General features: G+C 33.0%; 2 protein-coding genes across 2 annotated transcripts in view; both read right to left on the reverse strand.

Moving 5' to 3' along the window:
• Positions 1–25,080, reverse strand: part of LOC127737903 (uncharacterized) — a 103,833-nt gene that overhangs the window by 75,380 nt on the left and 3,373 nt on the right. Inside the window, exons 2-5 of the mRNA XM_052248871.1 lie at positions 20,612–20,669; positions 19,940–20,099; positions 19,083–19,370; positions 18,340–18,406 (exon numbers count right to left, since the gene is read on the reverse strand). Coding sequence (XP_052104831.1) covers positions 18,340–18,406; positions 19,083–19,370; positions 19,940–20,099; positions 20,612–20,656 — 560 coding nt within the window. The 5' untranslated portion in view covers positions 20,657–20,669. The remainder of the gene's footprint in view (positions 1–18,339; positions 18,407–19,082; positions 19,371–19,939; positions 20,100–20,611; positions 20,670–25,080) is intronic.
• The window catches only part of LOC127737901 (leukotriene-B4 omega-hydroxylase 3-like), a 122,406-nt gene that overhangs the window by 33,521 nt on the left and 63,805 nt on the right, over positions 1–25,080 (reverse strand). The window lies entirely within an intron of this gene.

Here is a 25,080-nt window from a genome sequence, read left to right on the forward strand (position 1 = left end):
TACAATCATATGTATAACAGTGGTGTAGCAGATCATCTTTATAACCTGATAGGCAAATGTTTATTCATTGAATGCCCAAATTCTATTCTAATGATTGTGTATTGCATGAGGGTAGCAGGCACCTCCTGCAATAATTCGTATTTTCTAATGAGCTGGAGTTGTGCAGGTAACCATATGTTTATACTTTATCAGCTAAATGTTTTAGTCTTCTGCATATTTTAGTACTCAATATACATGATATAGATTTGTGTACTATGCAAGCTATTTGGAAAAATGGTTTGTTTAAATGCGTTGATCTACTATGCATGTTCATTTTTTGTTTTTTTTTTTATCACCCGGTCTTTTGAACATTTACCTATTATGGTCCAATATCCAAAAATATATTTACATGGTTAGATTCAGCTTATCAAAGAACCCCAATAATTCATTTTTTTTATGAAATCAAACAAAGATTACTTTTGGACCCTTTGGACCTCAATGTGGACCAATTTGATAACAGGTCCCAAAATACAAAATCTAATTACACGATTAGATTCAGAATAAGAATTCCATATATTCAATTTTTGTTGAAATCAAGCTAAGTTTAATTTTAGGACCCGATTCAGACCAACTTAAAAACTGAACCCAAAATCAAACATCTAAATAGATATAGGAAGATGTGGTATGAGTGCCAATAAGACAACTCTCCATGAAAGAATTTAGTAAACGTTTTAAGTAATTTATGGTAACGAAATCCCTGACTTAATAATTTACCAGTGATGCATTGATTACTTTTGTTATAATCTATTACATCACTACACACACGGGCATAACGAACGAGTTGTGATATATAAACACCGTATGATGAAGCCAAAGGAACATCGCCGTCTAAAAAAAGGAAAATTAACAATAGCGAATGAAAAATCGTCTCTTTTGTCGTAAATTTTAGTATGGAGTTTCCCTTTAAAAATTGAAATGTCTAAATCTAAAAAAGGACAACTACTGCTGTTTATGTTAGATTTATGTAAAGTAAGTTCCTTTGGGTAAATTTCGGTAGTATATTTAGAGAACTCTGGATTATTTGACGAAAAAATATCATCAAGATAACGGTAGGTATTGTTGAATGTATCAACCAAATGTAACAAAGAATTAAAAGGACCATCAAAAGAACGTATTTTATCTAAAACCTCTAATGAATTTTTAATACTCCAAAAATAATTAATACCATTATTTTCATAAGCTTTATTACAAAAGTTATTAACAAATTCTTTGATAGTAGTAAGGGAGGTAGTTAGAAGCACTGACAGATTAGTAGTAGAACACTTACTAGATGCGGAGATGAAACGGAATTTAAATGGTTGTTTGTGTAATTTAGGTAATCAGTACATAGGCGGGACTTTCAAATGTTCGGAAGAGGCTTTAAGCTGGGTAGTGGCAGTGATATGCTTGTTTACAATTTGACTCTCTGTGGAGCGTACGGACCTGAATGTAGACGAATTGATTATTTCGTTTTGGAGAACATCCGTGTAGTATATGCGTCACACCACCACTACATTATTGGCTGCTTTGTCTGCCGGTACGAACACAAACCGCTTTGCGAGTACTTGGAGTTTATTTTTTATTCTAAAAATGGGTATATCATGGACCCTATTATTAATATCAGGATTGTATTCACAGTATTCATGATTTTATTCAAATAACTGTCTAGAGATTTTTTCAGATTTTTCACGTTTACAACAATTTTTACAGTAGGCAGACAAAGCGAATTTAATGACCTGACGACACTGTTTCCAATCTATTATAGGTAGAGGACGATATTTAGGTCCTTTTTTAAGAAAAGTTTTGACCTCAAGGTCTTCAACGATGTTGAGGTCTCCTGTAATGACATGACCATATAGGGATCATATTTTAAACTAGATGTTTCACAGTTTAAGTAGAAGGAGCATTATTTTCTATATTGACGTCTGCTGTAACTGACGAATAATTAAAAATCAAACTTCTGCTGTTTTTTTTTTATTAGAATACGAAATAATAGGTGGTTCTGTATTATCAAAATATGGAGGTATTTGACTATGGATGGTAGAGTAATTGAATATACTAGATAAGTTAATAAAATCAATACCTCTATTTATATATTTTAATTTAAGAAAACGCCGTTTATGATTTTCAGGTTGATCGATACTAGGAACAAGGCTGTGATGACAAAAGGCTGTAACAATACGGGTGTATTCATACAACGGGCTAAAAAATGAAATTTTATCACACTCCTGAAAAATAGCATATAATTTACTTATTGGTATATGACCCAGTTTGCATAATACTTGATGTCTACCATTGTTTGTTATTATAGATAACAGATCAGCAAGTGTATAATCTATACAATGTATATTACGTTGATTACGGTTTTTGCGTTAACCATAAGACCTATTATATCTTAGTCTTTTACCGACAATATTAATGACATCGATAGAAGTTTTACATATGTTCTCCTGTCCCAATATTTTGTCATTGAGATCGAGAGGATAAGATGTGTGAAGTCTGTTTTATCCAAATTGAAAATAGTTCGCGAACTTCACGGGATTTTTAGGCAGTTAAGCTGCCTTATGCTACCACCCTAGATTTGTGTTCTTCCCATTGAATGGTGTAAAAAGTGCTATATTAATTATCTAGCTGGCTAATATGTTATTAATAACTAATTGGGCACTTTTTCATACTTTCAATTCTGGAATACAAAAAATATGACCAGAAAAACCTTATATGATCGTCGAACCACCCAAAAATTTTGAAGTTGCACATAGGAAGTAGTGCTCAATAGAAAGCCGTACGTAGTTTATTATGCCATGTGCTTTTGGCTAAGATGTCAAATAACAATTGTATGAAATATTTCATCGCCGAAAATCTCTAATTACAAATCGTTTACATTTCCCAAATGGCAAAAGGCGCAGGCATATTGTTCATGTACACCAAATCTCTATGATAGAGGAAATAAAATTATATATCATGATATAGTAGTCTAAGTTTTGTTAATCACGATATTCTTTTCGTTTAAGAAGATTGTGATTATTTAATTGATTTCAATAAACGATGCATATTAAAATTCCTTTCTTTTATTATATTAATCCGTTTATCACTGCTTGTCAAATAAAGTTGTTGTTTTGGATGAAAAAGATCCGAAAATCGACGTTGATGGGATGTTTTGAGAAATGTGGACAACTCGTCCCCGAGACAAGTCGGACCGAGACCACTCGGAACGTCTAAGAAGACAACTCGGACCGCTTGTCAGATTTACTTAGGGTTTCATAAAATGTTAGACTAACATGTATAGCGGAGCCATCAATCTTTCGTTTGTGCATTGGGGTCTATGTAGGGGTATTTTGAGGGGCCTTAATAAGGGAGGGGGTTACAATAGAACCCTATTGGATTTTATTTTTTTCAATTTTCAAATGACAATTACTTGAAAACAGTAAGTGATAGACACACGCGGTCTTCCGTAATGATAACAGGACAATAGAACAAATCAAATAATATAATAGGGTGAATCCCTGGGGTTCATCCCACCCCCTTAAATTTGAAAATGTGCTTTTATCTTGTAAACGCTCGCAATCCCCACTCCTAAACCATATACACTTGTATGGGACAATAAAACAAATCAAATGAAAATTTGGGGGAATCCCCAGCGTCACCCCACCCCTTTCTGTTTCAGAACTTATAAACGGTCGAGATCCCCGCCCCTACTGCATATATATTCTTGTATGAGACAATAAAACAAATCAAATGAAATATAGGGGAGTCCACAGGGGTCACCCAATCCCCCTTCTTTTTGAAAATTTGTAAACGGTTGAGATCCCCACCCCTAAATCGTATATATTCATGTATATATGGGACAAGATAACAAATCAAATGAAATATATGGGGAGTCCACGGGGGTCACCCCCCTTCTTTTTGAAAACTTGTAAACGGTTGAGATCCCCACCCCGGAACCATATATATTCTTGTATGGGACAATAAACTAAATCAAATGAAATAAAGGGTGAGTCCCCTGGGGATCACTTCCCCCTTTTTGAGAATTTGTAAACGGTGAGATACCCACCCCTAAACCATATTTATTCCTGTTCGTCATTTCAAGAAGATTTGAATGACATACAGGGTCAATCTCCTAGGCGTCACATATGCATATCACTTTACTAGACCTAACCAATTTGTACTGGACTTTGCCCAATTTAAGGGACCATGGGAATGACGAATTTACATTTACTATGGGCAGGTCAATCAGACCTCACCTTTGATCCCTGTAGTAGTAAACCTTTGGCTGATTTATGTCTCATAACATTTGTACTGTTGGACCCAAACTCAGTGTACATGTTCCTGACAGGGAAGCAAGTCCATTCATACTATTACAAACTCGTACTACGTCAACATGTACCACTAAAAGTCAACTGGTACCAACGTAAACTACCAACTAGAACAACTGCAATCATTGCGAACTTATACCACTGCAAACTCATCATTAAAAATGTACATTGATATATATGCATGGCTTTTGAAAATCTTGATAAAATATTAATTAATTTGCCTTAATAATCAATCCATCAAATAAACATACATGTACAATATACGAATGTTTAATATTTGTTCTTTCAAATCTTAAAAAAAAAATGAAGCAACACTGCCACAGTTTTCATATTAATTACGTTTGCCTTGGTTTTTGTCGAGCTTGCGACTTTTGTCGCAGAAAGCTGTCCCACATATTGAATACCACACAAGTTACCACATATATAAGGTTTTGAGTTTTTCAGGTAATGTCACAGGAAAAGAGAGTGAAAAAGCTTTCCCGTTCACTGTTGACCTAACAGTATTTTGTGAAGTTAATCTAAAACAGGTGAGTCATTTTTTGGCATTGCACGGGAAAATTTGTGGATATCCACGTGCATTTTTGTTTATTATTGATGCGCAAAGATCAGAAACACAGTTTGGCAGTATTTGGCCACAGCTTTATTACAAACTACACAATTATTAATCCATATAACTAGATAAACAGTTAAGATATATATATATATATAGCAGATAGATAATTAGATAGATAGATAAATGAACGTAGTCGCCTTTCATATTGGCACACTACAAAAAGATAACTAGATAACTAACTAGATAACTAAATATTTACAATAAATGAAGCATCCAATAAAATAAAATGAATCCTGGGATACAGAGATTCATAATTTTTTGTGTGGTGGGTCCTGGGATACAGAGACCCCCAATATCAAATGTTTTGGATGCTAAATGAAATATGCGACAAAATGACGCATAGTTAAAGTAAACGCAGCGAAATGTGCCAAATTGACCAAGGCAGTCATAAATGACTGACGGGTCAACCGCCATTCAAAGCGGATAGAGCTGCGTAAAAGCTGTGTGCCAAATACAATAATCATATAGATATATGAGCTATAAATATTTAATAAAAACTGAATTCAAATGAATATCATACAATTTCATGATTTACATTCGGGAAAAGTATGTGGCGAGTAGGCAAGGAAGGCCTCTAAAGCGCCCTGAATTGTGTTTAGAAAAATGTAATTACCAATATCAGTCAAATGTACACCATCTTGACATATAAATGTAGAATTAGGAGATATATCGGGGAATCGTATGTAATGTCCCCCTTGGCGAATGATATAACTTGCTAGCGAGCTGTTTATTCTCTGCCTGGATCTATCCATTGCTTCAGTATCAGCGGAGTAACGCCAAGGGAGTCTTGGCAAAATTTGTGACCATACCAATGTGCTATTCAGTAAAAGTTCTGAAACTTTCTTCAAATAATTTTTTAGTCTATTACGTAACACTCCTGTCTTAATTTCTCCTAAATCATTTCCCCCTATGTGTAATACTAGATAAGTTGGGGGTTCCTCATATCTAAGCATCAGCTTGATCCTATTTAGTAGATCATTAAGCCTCATTCCGCTTTTACCCAACCACCACAGCCGAACACCATTTTGATCTAGTCCAAGATTAATGCCACCTGGTCTTGTTCTAGCTTGAACAAATGCATTTTTCACCAAGGAGGAACTAACAATCCAAATTGTAATTGGTGAACCTGCAATTCTTAAATAGCGGTTTCCACGTGCATTTTTGTTTAACAATCTGGCTGCAGATTACAAATACGTTTGTTTAAGCACGTGGATATCCTAGAAGTTGGGTTGTTATTTAATTTCTTTCCATTACGTAAAATCTTGATAATTTAAATAGGGGTATAGGAAAAATAAAAAAGACCGGAGGTTGTAACACAGAATAAGGATCACACTTACGGAATAAGAAATAATAGGCAAAGCAGTAAAAGAACTCTTACAAAAAGCCCGACGTAAAGACTTAAGTAATACCAAACAGACATCGGTGTGAGCCAATGCTCCGTGTTGAAGGCCGTACCTTGACCTATAATGGTTTTAACGATTTCGATATTTTATACTCTCCGGAAGTGACGTATTTTGGAAATTCTGGGAAACCATTTTGAAATAAAAGTAAATATTTGCTCACCTCAAATGGAATCGTATCTTATTTTATCATTTCTCTTGGATATTTCTGGAAATATTTTGCATCAATAAGCACAAAAAAAGGTAAGACTTTGTAACTAAGCAAATATTTCTAGCCGGCAATGAAGATTTCATGCAAAAATTGGGTCTCAAAGTTCCCCCCAAAATTCTCTCTCAAAGTCCAGACGTAAAAATGATTTCAGCGTTATGACGTCGTAGGAAGGCGTCACAAAAAAAAAAAATAAAATAGCCTTACAAGACGTTATTATTATTTGGACTACCCCGCAACCTGTTTTTGTGATGACCTTGTTAGCCAATTTTCAACACGAAGTTTGCAAATTTGACGTTTCAGCAAATTTAGCCTGTATTTTATACTGCAATGTTAAAAGCCTCTCGCTTCGATTTTTAAAATAGCTCAGGAACCTTGATTTTTGCAACGACAGTCATTATGTTTCGTTTAAATGGTGTATATTGTTGTGTATATTTATTTTCTGTCCCCGCAACCTGTCTATCACTTAAATTAAAGTTAAAACAGACATTTTTTTTCAAAATTCCCTATCATTTCAACATAATTTCCGTGACCCGTATCCGATTTCTTTAGTATAATATTCAAATAAGCAAAGTGGCGTTGATTTCTGGATATGTCATTGATCAAATTTATTTGTTCAGTGTATGTTCACTGGTGTTAATACATGTCATTTGATTGACCTAAGCTATTTCAGTTTATATTTTTTAGTGTGTCTTTCTATGTTGTGATGTTACACTATTGTTTCAGAAAAAGGGTGAAGGTTTGGTACCATTAAAACGTTTAAACCCGCTGCATTTGTTTGCACCTGTCCTAAGTCAGGAATCTGATGTTCAGAAGCTGTCGTTTGTTGATGTGGTTCATACGTGTTTCTCGTTTCTCGTTTTTTATATAGATTAGACCGTTGGTTTTCCCGTTTGAATGGTTTTACACTAGTAATTTTTATGGCCCTTTATAGTTTGCTGTTCGGTGTGAGCCAAGGCTCCGTGTTGAAGACCGTACTTTGACCTATAATGGTTTACTTTTATAAATTTTGACTTGGATGGAGAGTTGTCTCATTGGCACTCATACCACATCTTCTTATATCTATATAATACTCCTTACTTGGGACCATTCAATGTGCATTTTAAAAATACAAAGAATATATCATATGATTTTTTTCAATATCACATCCGTATCAACCCCGAGACACCAATATAATCCCATGAGCTCTGCTCGAGGGATTATATTGTTTGAGGGTTGATACGGTGTGTGATATTGAAAAAGCCATATCATATACACTTTACTATATACATTTTGTACATCACGTAGATGATTTTTATGTGACATGACGTCATACAGATTAGGGGTTTGATAAAGCCTTTGCAACAGTGACTGACATCGATGACGTGACGTCATACAGATTAAAGGTGTGATTAAGCCTTTGCAACCGTGACTGATATCGATATCATTACCGATAGCTGATACAGCACGATTGCCGTTGACCGTATTACACATATAATTTATCTGTATTTACTATTAGGTATATAATAAATGCAGTTTATAGTATACATACATGTAATCCAGGATTTGTATAGTTAAAAGGTCTTACTTAAGTTACTATACAAATAGTTAGAAGGTCTTACCTAAGTTACTATACAAATCCTTGATGTAATACTTTTATGAAGGGAAAAAGCATCACAGAAATTATATGCAACCAAATATATGTATTTTAACCAAAATATTTCACTGCATGTTTTTTTTCAAGTGTTGAACATGTTTGTCAATATAATATTTTAAATGTATTGCTTCATGCAGACTATATATAGCTATATATGGATGATGATGTTGTATTGAAAAAGTTTCATGGACATATTAGTTCGAGACAAAAATTTGGCTAGACAAATAGGTGGAAATCCATTAGTTTTTGCAAAATTTGGAATGATATGGAAAGTTCCGACACGTGTTCATTTCGACGTTTGTTTACAAATAATAATGTCACGTGATTATTCAATGATGTCAGATTCATTATCTGCCATCTTTATGTGTGCATACAAATTCCTCATCATAGCCATTTAATAAAGATTAATCGTGTATAAACTTGAACAAATAACAGATATGTTCATGGTTACACGTTAAATACAAAGATATTGCAAATACAGATAATTCAGAAATTATTAAATGGTTAGATATTAAAATCAAAGAAAAATGTCAGTGACCCATATCGTAAAGGTTCATATTCATTGTCTACATTTCTAAGAAATGGGATTGTTACTTACCGGTCTCAAAGACAAAGTTCGACAGCACCCAAATACAATACAAATGAATTGTTAATAATGCTCAACGAAATTTCTGAAAACAAAAAGATTATATTCTCCGTTTTCAAAGACAAAGTCGAAGAAGTCTCATTTATGGAAATGTTTTTGGCGGGATAGATCCTTACTCACTATCATATTTTATGTAACAACATTATGTAGACGTTAATTTAACAATTTGTCAGTGTCTCCTCTTCTTCTGATATATAGTTTTAGCTTCATTTAATATTGAAGATTACATCAGGATTAATATATTACCTTTACAGTAGCTTCACTTAAGAATTACATTTCAGTGGAGGAAATGTATTTATATTTATGTTTATAAATCTAAGGGATCTCCTCAGTAGTTCAACCAATCAGCGGAATTTTAACTTTGGGAATATCTATTTTTAATGCAGTTTTTTTGCACACTTAAATAGGAATTATAAAAAAACGGTAGATATAAAACGGGGAATAATAAACTCTTTATAAGAGATGGATTAGATAGGGGTTCTGTGTATTCACATTATTTGTACAACTCTCCTTGCTCTTGAGAATTTTTGGAATTTCCGTGACCTAATAACATAAACGGTACCAATTTTTCTTCACCAGATGCGCATTTCGACAATCAATGTCTCTTCAGTGATGCTCGAGGCCAAAATATTTGAAAATCCAAAGCTTATTAAAAATATGAAGAGCTGTAAACAAAAAGGACCAAAAAGTATAGCCAAAGCCGGGCAAGGAATCAGAGCATGAGGGAGATACATTCCTTAATTTCAAATAATTTCCAAAAATTTGTGACAGCAAATTTTAATAATATAAAATCCGTATTTTCATGCCAGTACCAGAGTACTGGCTACTGGGCTGGTGATACCCTCGGGGACTATCAGTCCACCAGCAGAGGCATCCACCCAGTGGTAGTAATAACATAAACGGTACCAATTTTTCTGCACCAGATGCGCATTTCGACAATCAATGTCTCTTCAGTGATGCTCGAGGCCAAAATGGTTCGCGAAAATTAATATTTGTATATATAGTATAGTAATAATTTTGTTGTTCCTAGTACGAGAACAAAAGTGAAAATTTATCGTCATACTAAACACTTATGAAAGGTGGTATATATTAAAAATAGTGAGACTAGATAAAACACTGAATAATAAACATTAAATAACAAAAATACATTACAAATTGTATCAACAGGTCAAATTAACACGAAAGTACGATTTGAGAGTACTCGCAGTTACTGAAAGCTAGTTAAAAGCCAAAAACAATTAATAATAAAAAAATCATGCATCGGAGCTTAAAATCAACTAAAACACATCCCAGGGATTTAGTGTTTTAACGTCATTGACAGTCAAAGAAGACATGACTTATGCAATGCCAAAATAAAAGTCTGGACAGGCAGTAGGATAGTTAGGAGTTAACCTGTTAATAAATATGTATAATGTAATATATAGATAGAGTAATCTCTATATAGAAAATGAACGTGGATGTGTATATATACATCCTAAAAAAAAACCCGTTTGAAAATAATACAAATTTAGTTATGTTTAAATTTTCTGATGACAAAATCGATATTTGTGCCAATGTAAACTATATTCAAAGATCTAATTACAACATTGGTAAGATAACCTTTACTAATAAGTTTGTTTAAAGGTTCGATGAGTTTACACGGATCACATAGTGAATTCCGCGCTTTAAGCACAATATTACCGTAAAATTTAGGACGTGAAATACCGTTTGTAATAAGTTTTCTACAGGTACAGCCAAATTTACTAATCAAATCTTTGTATCTATGAGGAATTTATTAAAAATTTTAAGTGATTTATGGTAACGAAATCCCTGACTTAATAATTTTACCAGTGATGCATTGATTACGATCGTTAAAATCTATGACATCACTACACACACGGGCATAACGAACGAGTTGGGATATATAAACACCGTATGATGGAGCCAAAGGAACATCGCCGTCTAAAAAAGGAAAATTTACAATAGGGAAAATGAAAAATCGTGTCTTTTGTCGTAAATTTTAGTATGGAGTTTCCCTTTAAAAATTGAAATGTCTAAATCAAGAAAGGGACAACTACTGCTGCTTATGTTAGATTTATTTAAAGTAAGTTCCTTTGGGTAAATTTCGATAGTATATTTAGAGAACTCTGGATTATTTAAAGAAAAATTATCATCAAGATAACGGTAGGTACTGTTGAATGTATCAACCAAATGTAACAATGACGTGTCTTTACTGAGTTTGGTCATAAACTGAGATTCATAGCAATACAGGAATAAATCTGCTATTAAAAGGGCGCAGTTAGTGCTCAAAGGAAAACCTACTACCTGTCGATACATTTTATCGCCGAAACGTACATATATGTTGTCCAGGAGAAAATTAAAAGCTTCAGTCATATCTTCACATTTCCAGTAAGTGTATCAAGCATACTTTTCTTTTTCGTTACATAAAAAGGCTTTAAATGAGTTACAGCAAATAAATTTGCAATGAGATTTTTCAAAAGACCATTTAATCAAATATGAAAACTTTTTCTTGATAAGATTGTGTGGAAGTGTAGCGTAGAGAGTAGAAAAATCATACAGTTCAACAGAATTAAAAGGACCATCAAATGCACGTATTTTATCTAAAACCTCTAATGAATTTTTAACACTCCAAAAATAATGAATACCATTATTTTCATAAGTTTTATTACAAAAGTTAATAACAAGTTCTTTGATAGTAGTAAGGGAGGTAGTTAGAAGCACTGACAGATAAGTAGTAGAACACTTACTAGATGCGGAGATGAAACGGAATTTAAATGGTTGTTTGTGTAATTTAGGTAATCAGTACATAGGCGGGACTTTCAAATGTTCGGAAGAGGCTTTAAGCTGGGTAGTGGCAGTGATATGCTTGTTTACAATTTGACTCTCTGTGGAGCGTACGGACCTGAATGTAGACGAATTGATAATTTCGTTTTGGAGAACATCCGTGTAGTATATGCGTCACACCACCACTACATTATTGGCTGCTTTGTCTTCCGGTACGAACACAAACCGCTTTGCGAGTACTTGGAGTTTATTTTTTATTCTAGAAATGGGTATATCATGGACCCTATTATTAATATCAGAATTGTTTTTAAAATGAGATATACGAATATCAACAGTATTCATAATTTTATTCAAATAACTGTCTAGAGATTTTTTATCAGATTTTTCACGTTTACACCAATTTTACAGGAGGCAGATAAAGCGTCCTTAATGACCTGCCGACACTTTTTTCAATCTATTATAGATGGAGGATGAAATACATGTTTAGATTCAGCATATCAAAGAACTCTAATAATTCAATTTTTCATGAAATAAAACAAAGTTCAATGTGGACCAAATTTAAAAATGGAGCCCAAAACCCATAATCTAAATATACTGTTAGATTCAGCATATTAAAGAACCCCAAAAATTCAAAACTTTGAATTAGACACCAGTATAATTGATCAAGAAATATGCAATTTATACAAAGTATGAGAAACGTATTTTTTTCCTAAACAGTAAAGGCCGTGACGCCCAAAATTAATCCCAACCTTTCTTTTTTGGTATGGAACCTTGTGGTACATTTTTCATAGAGATCCATAAATTTATACTCAAGTTATCGTCCGGAAACCAGAAAATCCTTGTTTTCTGGCCTCTCATTCCTAACCGGTTTGGGCCATAACCCCCAAAACCAATCCCGACCTTCCTTGTGAGGTATGGAACCTTGTGGAACAATTTCATAGAGATATATCGTACTTTGTAAAAAATCACTCTGATTCAAACAAAAAATTCTACAAAACTGACATCAAGATGTATGATTTCTTGATTGACAACATATTTGTTACGTTTGGAGAACGTGTTTTTCAATAACAATCGGCATTCCCATGGGAACCAACTGTGCTCCTCTTCTTGCTGACTTGTTCCTTTATTCATGTGGGGCTGACTTCATACAGGAACTTCTTAGGAAGAAAGAAAAGAAGTCAGCAGTATCATTTAAATTCACTTTCCGCTATATAGATGATGTTCTCTCACTAAATATTTCAACAATTGGTGACTATGTTGAACGCATCTATCCCTTCGAACTTGAGATAAAGGACACAACAGATACAATTAAGTCTGACTCACATCTTGACTTGCATTTAGAAATTGACAATGAGGGTCGGTTGAAAACAAAACTTTACGACAAAAGAGATGATTTCAGATTCCCAATTGTGAACTTTCCTTTTCTACGTAGCAACATTCCAGCAGCGCCTGCATACGGAGATTATATCTCACAGTTGATACGATATTTCAGGGCTTGTATTTCCTATCATGATTTCCCTGAGGGTTGCTGCTCACAAGGAAGCTATCAAACCAATAGTTTCAAGTGGTGAATTTGAAATCGTCCCTTCGTAAATTTTACGGACGCCACCACGAGTTGGTTGACCGTTATGGAGTATCCGTTTCACAGATGACAACGGATATGTTCCAATTGTCTTAACTGCAATCCCCTTTTTCCCCGATGTGACCTATCGAATTAGACTTATCACCGGGTTTGTACTAGCATGAGCAACACGACGGGTGCCACATGTGGAGCGGGATCTGCGTACCCTTCCGGAGCACATGAGATCACCCCCAGTTTTTGATGGGGTTCGTGTTGCTCAGTCTTTGGTTTTCTATGTTATGTTTTGTGTACTGTTGTTTGTCTTTTCTTTTTCAGCCATGGCGTTGTCAGTTTATTTTCGACTTATGAGTTTGAGTGTCCCTTTGGTATCCTTTGCCTCTTTTTTTATTGTCCTTAAACAAGAAAAATCATTTTTTTGGCCCATAATTCCTAAACAGTTAGGGCAATAACTCCCAAAACCAATCTCAACCCTTTTGTGGTATGGAACCTTGTGGTACAATTTCATAGAGATACATATACTTATACTCAAATATTGTCTGGAAACCAAATGTCTGGCTTCGGACGACGACTATGGCATACCATTACACGACCACAAAAGTTTTGTAGTCCTATAAAAATTAAAAACAAATTTTTTCAAAAAGTCTCTGAACCATGAAAATGACGTCAAGGACAATGGGTATATGACAGAGGGAAACTTCGTAACATAAAGTATTTGTATACTCAGTTGGAAAGCAGGTCACGGTTTGACCCCAAGTCTATCAGCATAATAGAGTCACGTGACCGTGAAAATGCAGTAAAACTACGGATGAGAGAAACCTCAATTTAGTCACTAAAATACCACTGTCATGATAAAAACTTATTGATCAACATAATTTAGAATATACATAGTTTTAACTCGTCAAAACTTACACATCAACTCAAAGGCCTATATTCTTCATTTTATCTTCAAACTTGAAGTTTGTGTGAAAATTGTGAAGTCTCCTGATGGAAAAATCTAAATATTTTCGAAGAAACTAAAATGATGGGCTGAATTTAAATTTAATAAAGCATCTCATTAAGACAAACACTCGATATGAATATCTAGGCAATAGATTTTTGGATACGCAAACGTCAAGTTATTTTCAACCCGAAGCGGTGGTTTTTTTTCTTGTCGATTTGTGCTAGTGGTTATCTCCCCTATCTCACCAGTAAAAAATAAAAATCCAGCAAAATGAATAAAAAGGAGTTTACTTTACAAAACTCAAGAAGAAATTAACGAAATTCGATTTACAACTATGTTATTATGATATTAAGAAGAGATACTTCCCTACTTTTCAGGAAAGGATTAGAGGTAAAATTTAAAGGACAAAAACTTGGTAAAAATTAAGAAATGTCACCTAGAAACCTACCTAGCTGAATTGATATAAATTAGCTCTGGCTGATGAAATTTACTTTGTTATTTTTGTAATGGGATATGGGATTACTCCTAGTAGAATTTTTTTTATAATACTTCTAACAATGTTTAATGCAATAAATCATAATTTTATACAATTTAAATTATTTTTCTGAAATAAAAATAATAAATAGTACTGATCATTTATATTTTATATTCTAAAAAGTGGTCACAATAAGTTTATTCAAAGTAAAAAAGCCCTTTAACTCAAGGCTTTGTTTCTTAGTTGAACAGTACAGTACTGCCTAGAAAATATCCTACAGAAAAAGGATAAGTTAACCAAAAGTATTGACAGAAATTCTGTAAAAAATAATACTTAAAATTATAAGTGACATAATTTTGAATTTTAAAATCATTATTATTGTAAAATTCAATTATTAGATGTGCCGGTATGAATTTTCCTTGGTAATACATTCAGTACATATTCCGGCACGGATTTATATGTGTTAAAACAATACCGAGTGATGACATTTACTTCTTTTACACTGAATAATGATAAGATGTGTATTCCTATTCAATTCATTCACCAAAAGTGTATCACTACCAACGGCGGATAATATTTTAGTGCATAGATAGGACATTTAGCGCAAAAAAAAACCCAGTCCATTTACCGAATAAGAGAAATTATCAATGCCATTTTATTCATTTGTTGTATAACAATGAATTTTAATATAGTATCATGATAGCACAATAAAATAAAAAAATACAGCAATAAAAGTCTAAAAAGTTAAAGGGAAACTCCGCAAAAAAAATGTAAATTTGATATATCATGTTCATTTTGTATAAAACAGCACAAATTCATAAGTATTAATGTTTTATTCTCCTAGATAAAATATCACCATCAAATTCAAATTCAAAATATCAATTCTCTACATTCTCTTAATTTTTTAGATAACTATGATCTGTTTTTTTAGCTAAATTTATGAAACAAAAAAATTTGTTTGTAAGGGTTCCGCGGGACCCAGTGTCTCGCCTTCTTTTACTGTTGTCTTCATATGTAATATTTTGATTGTAAGAAGCCTCCACAATCATCATTAGGGTATTTAGTTTAAAAAATGTGTCCGATGACCCCGCCCGCGAACCAAGATGGCCGACATGGCTAAAAAATAGTACATAGGGTAAAATGCAGTTTTTGGCTCATATCTCTGAAACCAAAGCATTTAGAGCAAATCTGATGTGAATAAAATTGTTCATTAGGTCGAGATCTATCTGCCCTGAAATTTCCAGACCAATCAGGCAACACGTTGTTGGGTTGCTGCTCCTGAATTGGTAATTTTAAGAAAATTTTGCAGCTTTTGGTTATTATCTTGAATATTATTATAGATAGAGATAAACTGTAAACAGCAATAATGTACAGCAAAGTTAGATCTACAAATAAGTCAACATGACCAAAATTGTCAATTGACCCCTTAAGGAGCTATTGCCTTTTATAGTCAATCTTTTACAATTTTCATAAATTTTGTAAATTTTTGTAAATTTTTACAAAATTTTTTCCACTGTAACTACCGGGCCAAGTTCATTATAGATAGAGATAATAGTAAGGAGCAAAAATGTTCAGTAAAGTAAGATCTACAAACACATCACCATCACCAAAACACAATTTTGTCATGAATCCATCTGTGTCCTTTGTTTAATATGCACATAGACCAAGGTGAGCGACACAGGCTCTTTAGAGCCTCTAGTTTATAGATATTAAGATAATAACACAATGTTGACTGTTGTACCCCAATTTTTGACATGTTCCCCTTTTATGTCTGTGTTTTGCTCACACATTGTTGTGAATATAATGGAATTTTACGCGACTTTCTTTCATACAATGAGAGGTTTAGCTAGCTATAAAACCAGGTTAAATCTTCCATTTTCTACATAAGGAAATGTCTGAACCAAATCAGGAATATGACAGTTATTTTCCATTCGTTTGAGGTGTTTGAGCATTTGATTTTGCCATTTGTTAAGGGACTTTTCGTTTTGAATTTTCCTTGGAGTTCGGTATTTTTGTTATTTTAACTTTTCGAATCAAAAGTTGAAAGGCCAGATCACCATCCCTCAGAAAATGACGCATCAAAACTACGGATCGAATAAGCATGACAATTTAATATCAACGTCAAGCATCACAGCAGTTGTCACTAATTCTATTTTTTGTTGGGAATGTTGTTTAATTTTATCGTCTAAATTGAAATGTTTGAAAATGGACTGTAGATTGATTACGAAATAGAACATAGAATATGTATATTTGGGTTAACTCGTCTTCTTGAATAACTGTCTCATGGATGTTTATTCAGGTCTCCATTCATTTTTATAAATTTTTATACGAATTAATTTTCAAACATTTTCCTATCTTTTCTAGTATAATTAGATATATTGTTATTGTTATTATCATCATCATCTTTATTTTTATAATTATCATAGAATGATATTAAGTTATTGCATCAGGTTTTTTTAATACTGATGGTTGTATAAAGTTTGTTTACTGCTTGGTTACAACTGTGTATCCATGTTGAGCTAACAAAAGGCTGAAAAGGGAGACATTTATTTAACAAACGAAATCATTGAATTGGGTTACAGTAAGGAGGACAGCAACACACAGAACTAAATTTACCTGATTTTTTACTTAATTCTTTGCCTTTATCTGTTTGACTAGAAAAGACAGAATACATAAATTCAGTTACAATTCCTGTGAAAGAAGGTGTCCATGATAAAGGATAGAGTTTACACTATATTTACATACTTTATTACATATAATAGTCGCTGCCCATGAGAGATTCGACAAATGCTCGTATTCATAGGGTACCTACTGTACATACTAAAACATTCAAGGTCTATACTGTCTCATTCATTTTACATTTTCAAATAAAAAAACAAGATAAAAAATATGTTATTGTGGACACGAATATGTACCAGTACATTGAGCAGAAATATGGACAGTGGGACAAAAGGGAAAAGGAATTTGTACACACGACTTTAAAACCGGGAAATGGATTTTTATGTACAGTCCCAATTCAAACCATATTTTTTTGTTCACAAATATTCATTGATTCATACCTTTCCTTTTCTTCAATCCCTTCCAACAAAACACCTTTCAAAAAGGGTGTTTTGTTGCCATTTGGCAGTTTAATTAGTGTTACTTGTTTTTATCATTTTACTCTTGAAAATAGTTTTTCTTTTCATTATAAGCAATTGTTTTATCTCTCATGAGCACTTTCCAATTGCCCCTCAAATACGATTTTGGAAACAATCACCGAGTTCTTGGTAATTACGGGATGACTCGAATGAAAGCTGTATATATTTTTTATATCCTTTTATAAACGTGATGTTCACTAATATGTGAATACTTATAAATTCTAGTGCATTGCAATTTACAATTTCTTTAAATTTAAGCTTGCATTAAGAAAAGCATAATGCCTATAATTGCTAACATCCACTTCATTTGAACTTTAGTGGATAGTTATCTCATTGGCAATCATACCACATCTCCTTATTTTTATAAAGAAATATAAAATTATGATAAGCAAATGATAAATTTTAAAAATCACGAAATTCAATAACACCATAGCACAGGTTAGGGAAAGCTTATTGGTAAGAAATATGAATAAATACAATGAAATAAAATAAAAACAAATTCATAACTTTTTTTCAGATATGATTATCATTATGAACACCATTGGTTGATGAAAACAAAATGCAATATATTATTTAAATGATCTTACTTGACCAAGAGTTCTCCTATTTTCCTATTTAGAAAATGCACATTTGTGGTAATTTCCGATTCCTGATCTGAAAATAAATATGATTATTTAGAATATGTTACTAGTAATCTACTAAGATAACATAACATGCGTATCATATTCAACAATAGTAATATTAAAGAATCAGACGATACTAAATGAGATTTATAATTTTGCCGCATGATTAGTAACCACGCATGCCTGTACACCGGATATTGCTGTAAATTGTAATAATTTCGTAATAATCTGGCAAAGAGTGTATGCATGAGAGCGCATACAAAACTGGACGTACGGTTTCACGGACAGAAAGACGCTCAGTCTTCCGTTGTTAGCTGCATCGCGTTGCGGCCGTGCACACTTATGAATGGTCGCCGGCGACACAGATCATCACGATCAACAAACCTATCGTTTTTTTTAGATCTGTTAATCACTAACATCAAAAATGCAGAAATACTAAATCAATTCTACTAGGCTGTACTACTACGTGTATGCACATTAATAAGGGAATAATTACCAATGCTAAGATGAAAATATATGAAGCATTCACCTACATGTTGTTTTACAGATTATAATGCAGAAAGTTCTCTTCAACTAAATACATTATGTAAAAAAATTGAAATTTGGTTGTGGTCAAAGTTAAAAGTTCAATACAAATACCTTGTCTTAATAGTAACAATTAGTATATTGCAATAGCCATATAAAGTGAAGTTCAATCGATTACTTGCCTATTCCTTCCCAAATGCAAGTGCAGTTTTCAACATCCGGGTTGCAGTATGTGCCATTCTTAGGTTCTGTTAGAAATGTGTAACCATCCGAACAGAAACAGAGATTATCTTCGGTTTTAAGGTTATGTAATAGTTTAGCCTGTCCTTTTTCTGTACAAAAGTTCTTTCCCATTGAACATTTAAAAGCAAATCTATCATTTGATTTGTAAGGAAGTTCTTGGTATCTATTGTTCTCGCATGGGACTGATGTAATTTTCTCGTATTTCGGAGACCACACAGCAAAAGTTCCTATAAACAGTCAATATAGTGAAATATATGAAAGATTTTCGTGGCAAAGTGTTTTCATCATTATTGCGATTATAACAGTTAAAAAAGACTAGATGACCGACCAACATCGCTGCCGTTACTTAGATATAATTGAAAGTAAATTAGGCAACTTCACAGTTGTTTAGTAGAAGTTATCGTGAATATGGGCCAAAAGATTTTAGATCGTAATGTTGTGTAATTGTTTTCTGGACTTTCGGGCACACTAGTGTAACGTAACGTACGCTATTGTTACGTAGCTACATATCTTTAGTATCTTAAAGCATCTAAACTGGCAAGACGTTATTTTCTTTTAAAAGTCTAACAAAATTTTTAAACTGTCAAAGAACTTTAGAATTCTTAAAGTAGTGCTAGTCAATACTCCATATCTGTCAGGTGACCAATACTGGATCCATAATTTGATTTGTCAGAAAAACAAACAAACATAAGAGTATCATACATTTCAGGTTCATAAAAGACATTTGGTCTATATTTCAGCTTAAAATTAGAAAGGCATACACTAGATATCTGTTTTGTTAGATCTTTAATCTTACCATTGACAAACCATTTTGGAGGTTTGCAAATAAAGATTACATCGTTGTAGTCTGGAAGCACAGGTAAGCAGTGGAAAAGATCCAAATTTTCTGGGCAATTCAATTCCGCTACAACGTCAAATTGTTCTCTGTTGGGACATTTCTTAACGAAGCCAGCAATCTGGAGTATAAAAACTAAAATACTTCAACGGGCACTATGTTATTTAAAAGTATATATAAATGTGCACAAAAACACATAGTCTATATAAATGTTTTATTTATTTATTTATTTATTAATAAAGATTATTATAAAGTATTAAGAGAGTGTAAATTGTTAATTCAACTGTTTCAATTTGAGCGCCACTGTAGACGAAACGCGCGTCTAGTGTATACAATATATAAGCCTGGTATACTTGAGATGAGTTTGTTCTATAAACGTATCGGTGTCTATTTCCCTGTACCAAGTCAGGAATATGACAGTTGTTTTCCATTCGTATGATGTGTTTGAGCTTTTGATTTTGCCATTTGATTAGGGACTTTCCGTTTTGAAATTTCCTTGGAGTTCGGTTTTTTTTGTTATTTTACTTTTTCCTTGTCACTCAAAAACGGACAAAATTCAGAAATTGCAAGTATGCAAGTGATAAAGGATATGTCAAATGTGTCTAAAGTTATATAACAAAAAGAGATACTTACAAGGACTACATGTATCGCAAAGACTAGAAAAGGAATCCAGTTCATTTCTATCTTTAAACTTGAAAATAACAAATTCACATTAAAAACAACAAAAGTTTGTAGAATAAGAAATGAGTATGCACAACTGGGTTGTTCGAAGTTATCTGCATATAACGATAAAGTTTCAATTTTCACTGTAAACTGAAAGGCATATTTCCTGTATTGCTTCAACTTCCTTGTGAACAGGAAGGGGATACACGTTGAAGTTTTTTAGAACTGTATTCATATAATAATTTTTCTTAAAATTGACACAAAAAGGAATTAAGTTCATTTCTATCCTTTAACTTCACATTAAAAAGAAAAAAAGTTAATATAGAATAAGAAATGAGTACGCCCAATAGGTTGTTCGAAAAGAGAGGGACGAAAGATACCAGAGGGACAGTCAAACTCACAGATCGAAAACAAACTGACAACGCCATGGCCAAAAATAAAAAGACAAACAGACAAATAATAGTAGAGATGACACAACATAGAAAACTATGGACTAAGCATCACGAACCCCAGCAAAAACTGGGGGTGATCTCAGGTGCTCCGGAAGGGTAAGCAGATCCGGCTCCACATGTGGCACCCGTCGTGTTGCTTATGTTATTACAAATCCGGTAAATAGTCTAATTCGGAAGGTCACATTCGTGAAAAGGGAACGACATAAGGAACATATCCGATAGCATCTGTGAAACGGTTATTCCATAACGGTCAATCAACTCGTGATGGTGTCCGTAAAATTTACGAAGGGATGATTTCAACTTCACCATTTGGAACTCTTGGTTTAATAACTTCCTTGTGAGCAGTAATCCTCTATCAAGGAAATCATGATAGGAAATACAAGCCCGGGAATATCGTATCAATTGGGAGATATATACTCCGTATGCAGGCGCTGCTGGAATGTTGCTACACAGAAATGGAAAGTTCACATATAACGATAAAGCTTCCATTTTCGCTGTAAATTGAAAGGCATATTTCCTGTATAGCTTCATCTTCCTTGTGAACAAAAAGTGGATACACATTGAAGTTTTAAGAACTGTAGTAATAAAATATTTTTTCTTAAAATTGACAAAAAAAAAGATTTCAAATTTATCAAAATATAACTGTAACATGTCTATAGAAATTCTTTCTTTTATTTCATAATATACATTCCACGTACTTCTCTTTTTATAACTTTAAAGAGATGTGATATAATTGCCAAAAAAGACAACTATCCACCGGAGACCAAAAGACTTAGTTGTAAGCAGAAATGTACATTTCCTTTAAACAGAATTGGCAGTCAGTAGCGACTACCATTATAATACTTGCGTTAACCAACAAGTTGAACCTTTAACTGTGTCTTTAAAAAAACCGTATATTGATCTATGAAATACGATAATAAATACATACTTCCCGTTTTTATGTTTCACATGTTGTCATGGTCGAAGCCTCTTAAATCAGACTATACGGTGTGGTTTAAAATCCACGTCATGCTGAATAGTTGTCTCATTGACAATCATACCACATCTTATTGTTCCCAAAAGAGCTAAAATATCACAACTTCTTAACGAACACAGAGACTTCAAAATTGTTCTGCTCTTTTCTTGGTATTTTACAAGAAGTTGGAATAATGAAGATTAGATGATACATGTATCAAATTTTAGTTATTTTATGCGATAGTTCTTGGTAGAAAACCCTGTGTAACAATAAAGATGCATACAAAAAAAACCCAGAAAATTGAAGAATCAGTTGCCATATTTGGCACTAAATCAAGTTGCAATATTATCCATAATGCAACATCGTCGTGCATCCATGTGCATAATTTACAAAGAAATACGTATTTGTATATAAAATTGTCTAAAATACCAAAAAGAATTTTATCTCCGACAAAGATAAACTAATTAAGTACAATATATTGAAACTCATCTTACAATATAAGAGTTAAGAACTGCTTCAATATCTTCCATTAACTTTAAAGAAAAATTAAAGTCAAACTGTCTGATTATGTGACTTACAGTGTGTCCTTTTGCGTTAACCAACACATAATCAATAGATGTTAACTTATACGTACATTACAAAAAATACAAACACGTAATGCTTTACTGACCCGATGTATAAGTGAATGAGTATTGGGAATGTCCCATGCATGACTAACCTTTGCGTTAACCAATATCACGTAGAAACTTTCAACAACAACAATTTTCATCAAACATAATGTTATCGATTCTAATTACAAAGTAAACATTCTATGAGCGGTATTGGTTACGAATAAAGTTATTATTATTATTAAGTAAACAGAAATAATCTGTTTTATTATTTTTAAGATTTTAGCTGTTATTCAGCTGTAATTGAATGCTTAAGATATGCACGCCATGAATATAGTTTAACATATAAATACATTTTATATCAATTTTCTAAATTATGAAAAATGAACTTATCTGTTATTTTAGACTTATCTAAATATGTGCAATTATAGTTTATGTTCATAATTCATTTAAGAAATATATATCTGTATATCAAATTTCAAAAATATCAACAATGCATTCATCAGTTATATGACAAAGAGAACTCAACGTAAAACCATACTCAAATTTACTTACATATAAAGTTAAGAACAAAAATTTCCTTTAACATTCGTATTCAAGTAAAGTAATAGTTTATGATCGATCGTGTTATATAAATTTCAACATTTTGCGTTAACCAACTAAATGTTTAACAAAATCTTAACACCATAACAAAAGTTTGCGTTAACCAATATTTCATAGATGGACGAATAACTACACGTGTTATATATACTAGTCAACAAAAGAAACGATACAAAGTTAATTTTTATTTTTTTTTTATATTTTTCAATTTAAAGTTTCTGTAATAGTTTATTACCGATTCACATGAGACTCGGTCTAATTAGTCATACGTGGCACGTCACAATGGGATAAATCTGTTAAGGGATTCTCATTGGTAAATATTAGCTTATTTTGTATGAAGCAAAGGCTTTCTATACGTTTGATTAGATAATTTTGGGGTGCATCTATTATATGTATTCAACGCCAAAAAGCATCTGTTTATTCTTTTTTTCAAAACAAATTCCGAAACGGACACGATGAAAATTCTGAATGCTACTTTTCCGTCCGGGTAATCGAGTTCACCGTGGATAAATGAATAATTTAATTTGTTGGACGTCAATAATTGGGCTACTGCATCAAGTAAACAATTTGCGATCTTAAAATAATGGAAAACAAATCCAGAATTTGATGCCACGGTTACTGCAAAATGAGCATGAACAAGCATTTGGCAACATTCAATAACAAGATCAATACTGGTGATTCGTCTAAGGCAAACTGGCTCAACAAATGATAGACAACAAAGCGGCCGTTCCCATGAGACATCGCAACGTCAATACCTCGCAGCACGTCTTATACTCTTGCGCAAACTACATTGAATCCGGAAAATACGGCCCGAGGAATACTTGGTCGTTACAACAACAGAATTTCGTCTAAAACTCAGAGCGCCTGGACTGCGTCCAAGACGTACCCGGAAAGGGCCGCTCATTAGAGATTTCCAATAAAATGACTTTACTCGACATAACCGACCTAACTCAACGTATTTCGTCCTATTGCATTGAAGCATGACGGAGGGGAGCATACACTAAATGCATTTTTTGCTCTTTCGACACACATTTTTTGCTGATATAGACTAAATGTAAAAATCAACCCCAACTACTTTTTTTAATCTTTGAATATTTTGTTAAAAAATGTTTAATGATTTTATTGCCAAAATATTTTAATGGAATAAGCAAGCTAGCAACTTGTAATCAAATACACCCATCATTTCTTGTCATTTCACTTGACCCATATTTCAGTTCATCTTCAAAATATGAATTTTAAAAACTACCAAGTAAAAATTTTGCATGAAAATATTAAAATAATGAAATCCGAAGCGAGAAGGTTATCTCTTTTTTTGTTTTTATAAGTTTTAACGCTTAAAAAGTAGATTCCAACACACCCGAATGTAAAAGGTGTACGCGACTAATTTTTTTTAAAATCATTTTTCTTTAATTTAATTCAAGATAATTTGACGTGAGCAGAAATTCATATCATTGATACATTTATCAAATAGTACTTCTTAGTCTTTAACTATAATAATATAATAATGCGTGGGACGAGGTTTTTGTCCATGTATACCTAAATGTGCATTCGCAGATACAGGGGGAGAGGGCGTACTCCCCCCTTTCGATCGCCAAATAATTTTGAAAATCTCACGTTTTCCACGTTATCTATACAAATGTTTAGTATAAAATTGTCCAAATTTTTTTTCGCGTTGCTCCGCTCGGCAGTATAAATTCAATTATCTGGAACTACGCCCTTTTTTCAAATATCTTCGATCCGGCCATAATCACAAATTGTATTGCACAAAAAAAAATTAAATGTTTGTCGTTTGACTTTGATAAATACGTTTTAAAAACAACAATG

Source organism: Mytilus californianus, unplaced genomic scaffold (assembly GCF_021869535.1).
Source record: "Mytilus californianus isolate M0D057914Y unplaced genomic scaffold, xbMytCali1.0.p SCAF_4, whole genome shotgun sequence".
In the NCBI taxonomy this organism is placed as follows: domain Eukaryota; kingdom Metazoa; phylum Mollusca; class Bivalvia; order Mytilida; family Mytilidae; genus Mytilus; species Mytilus californianus.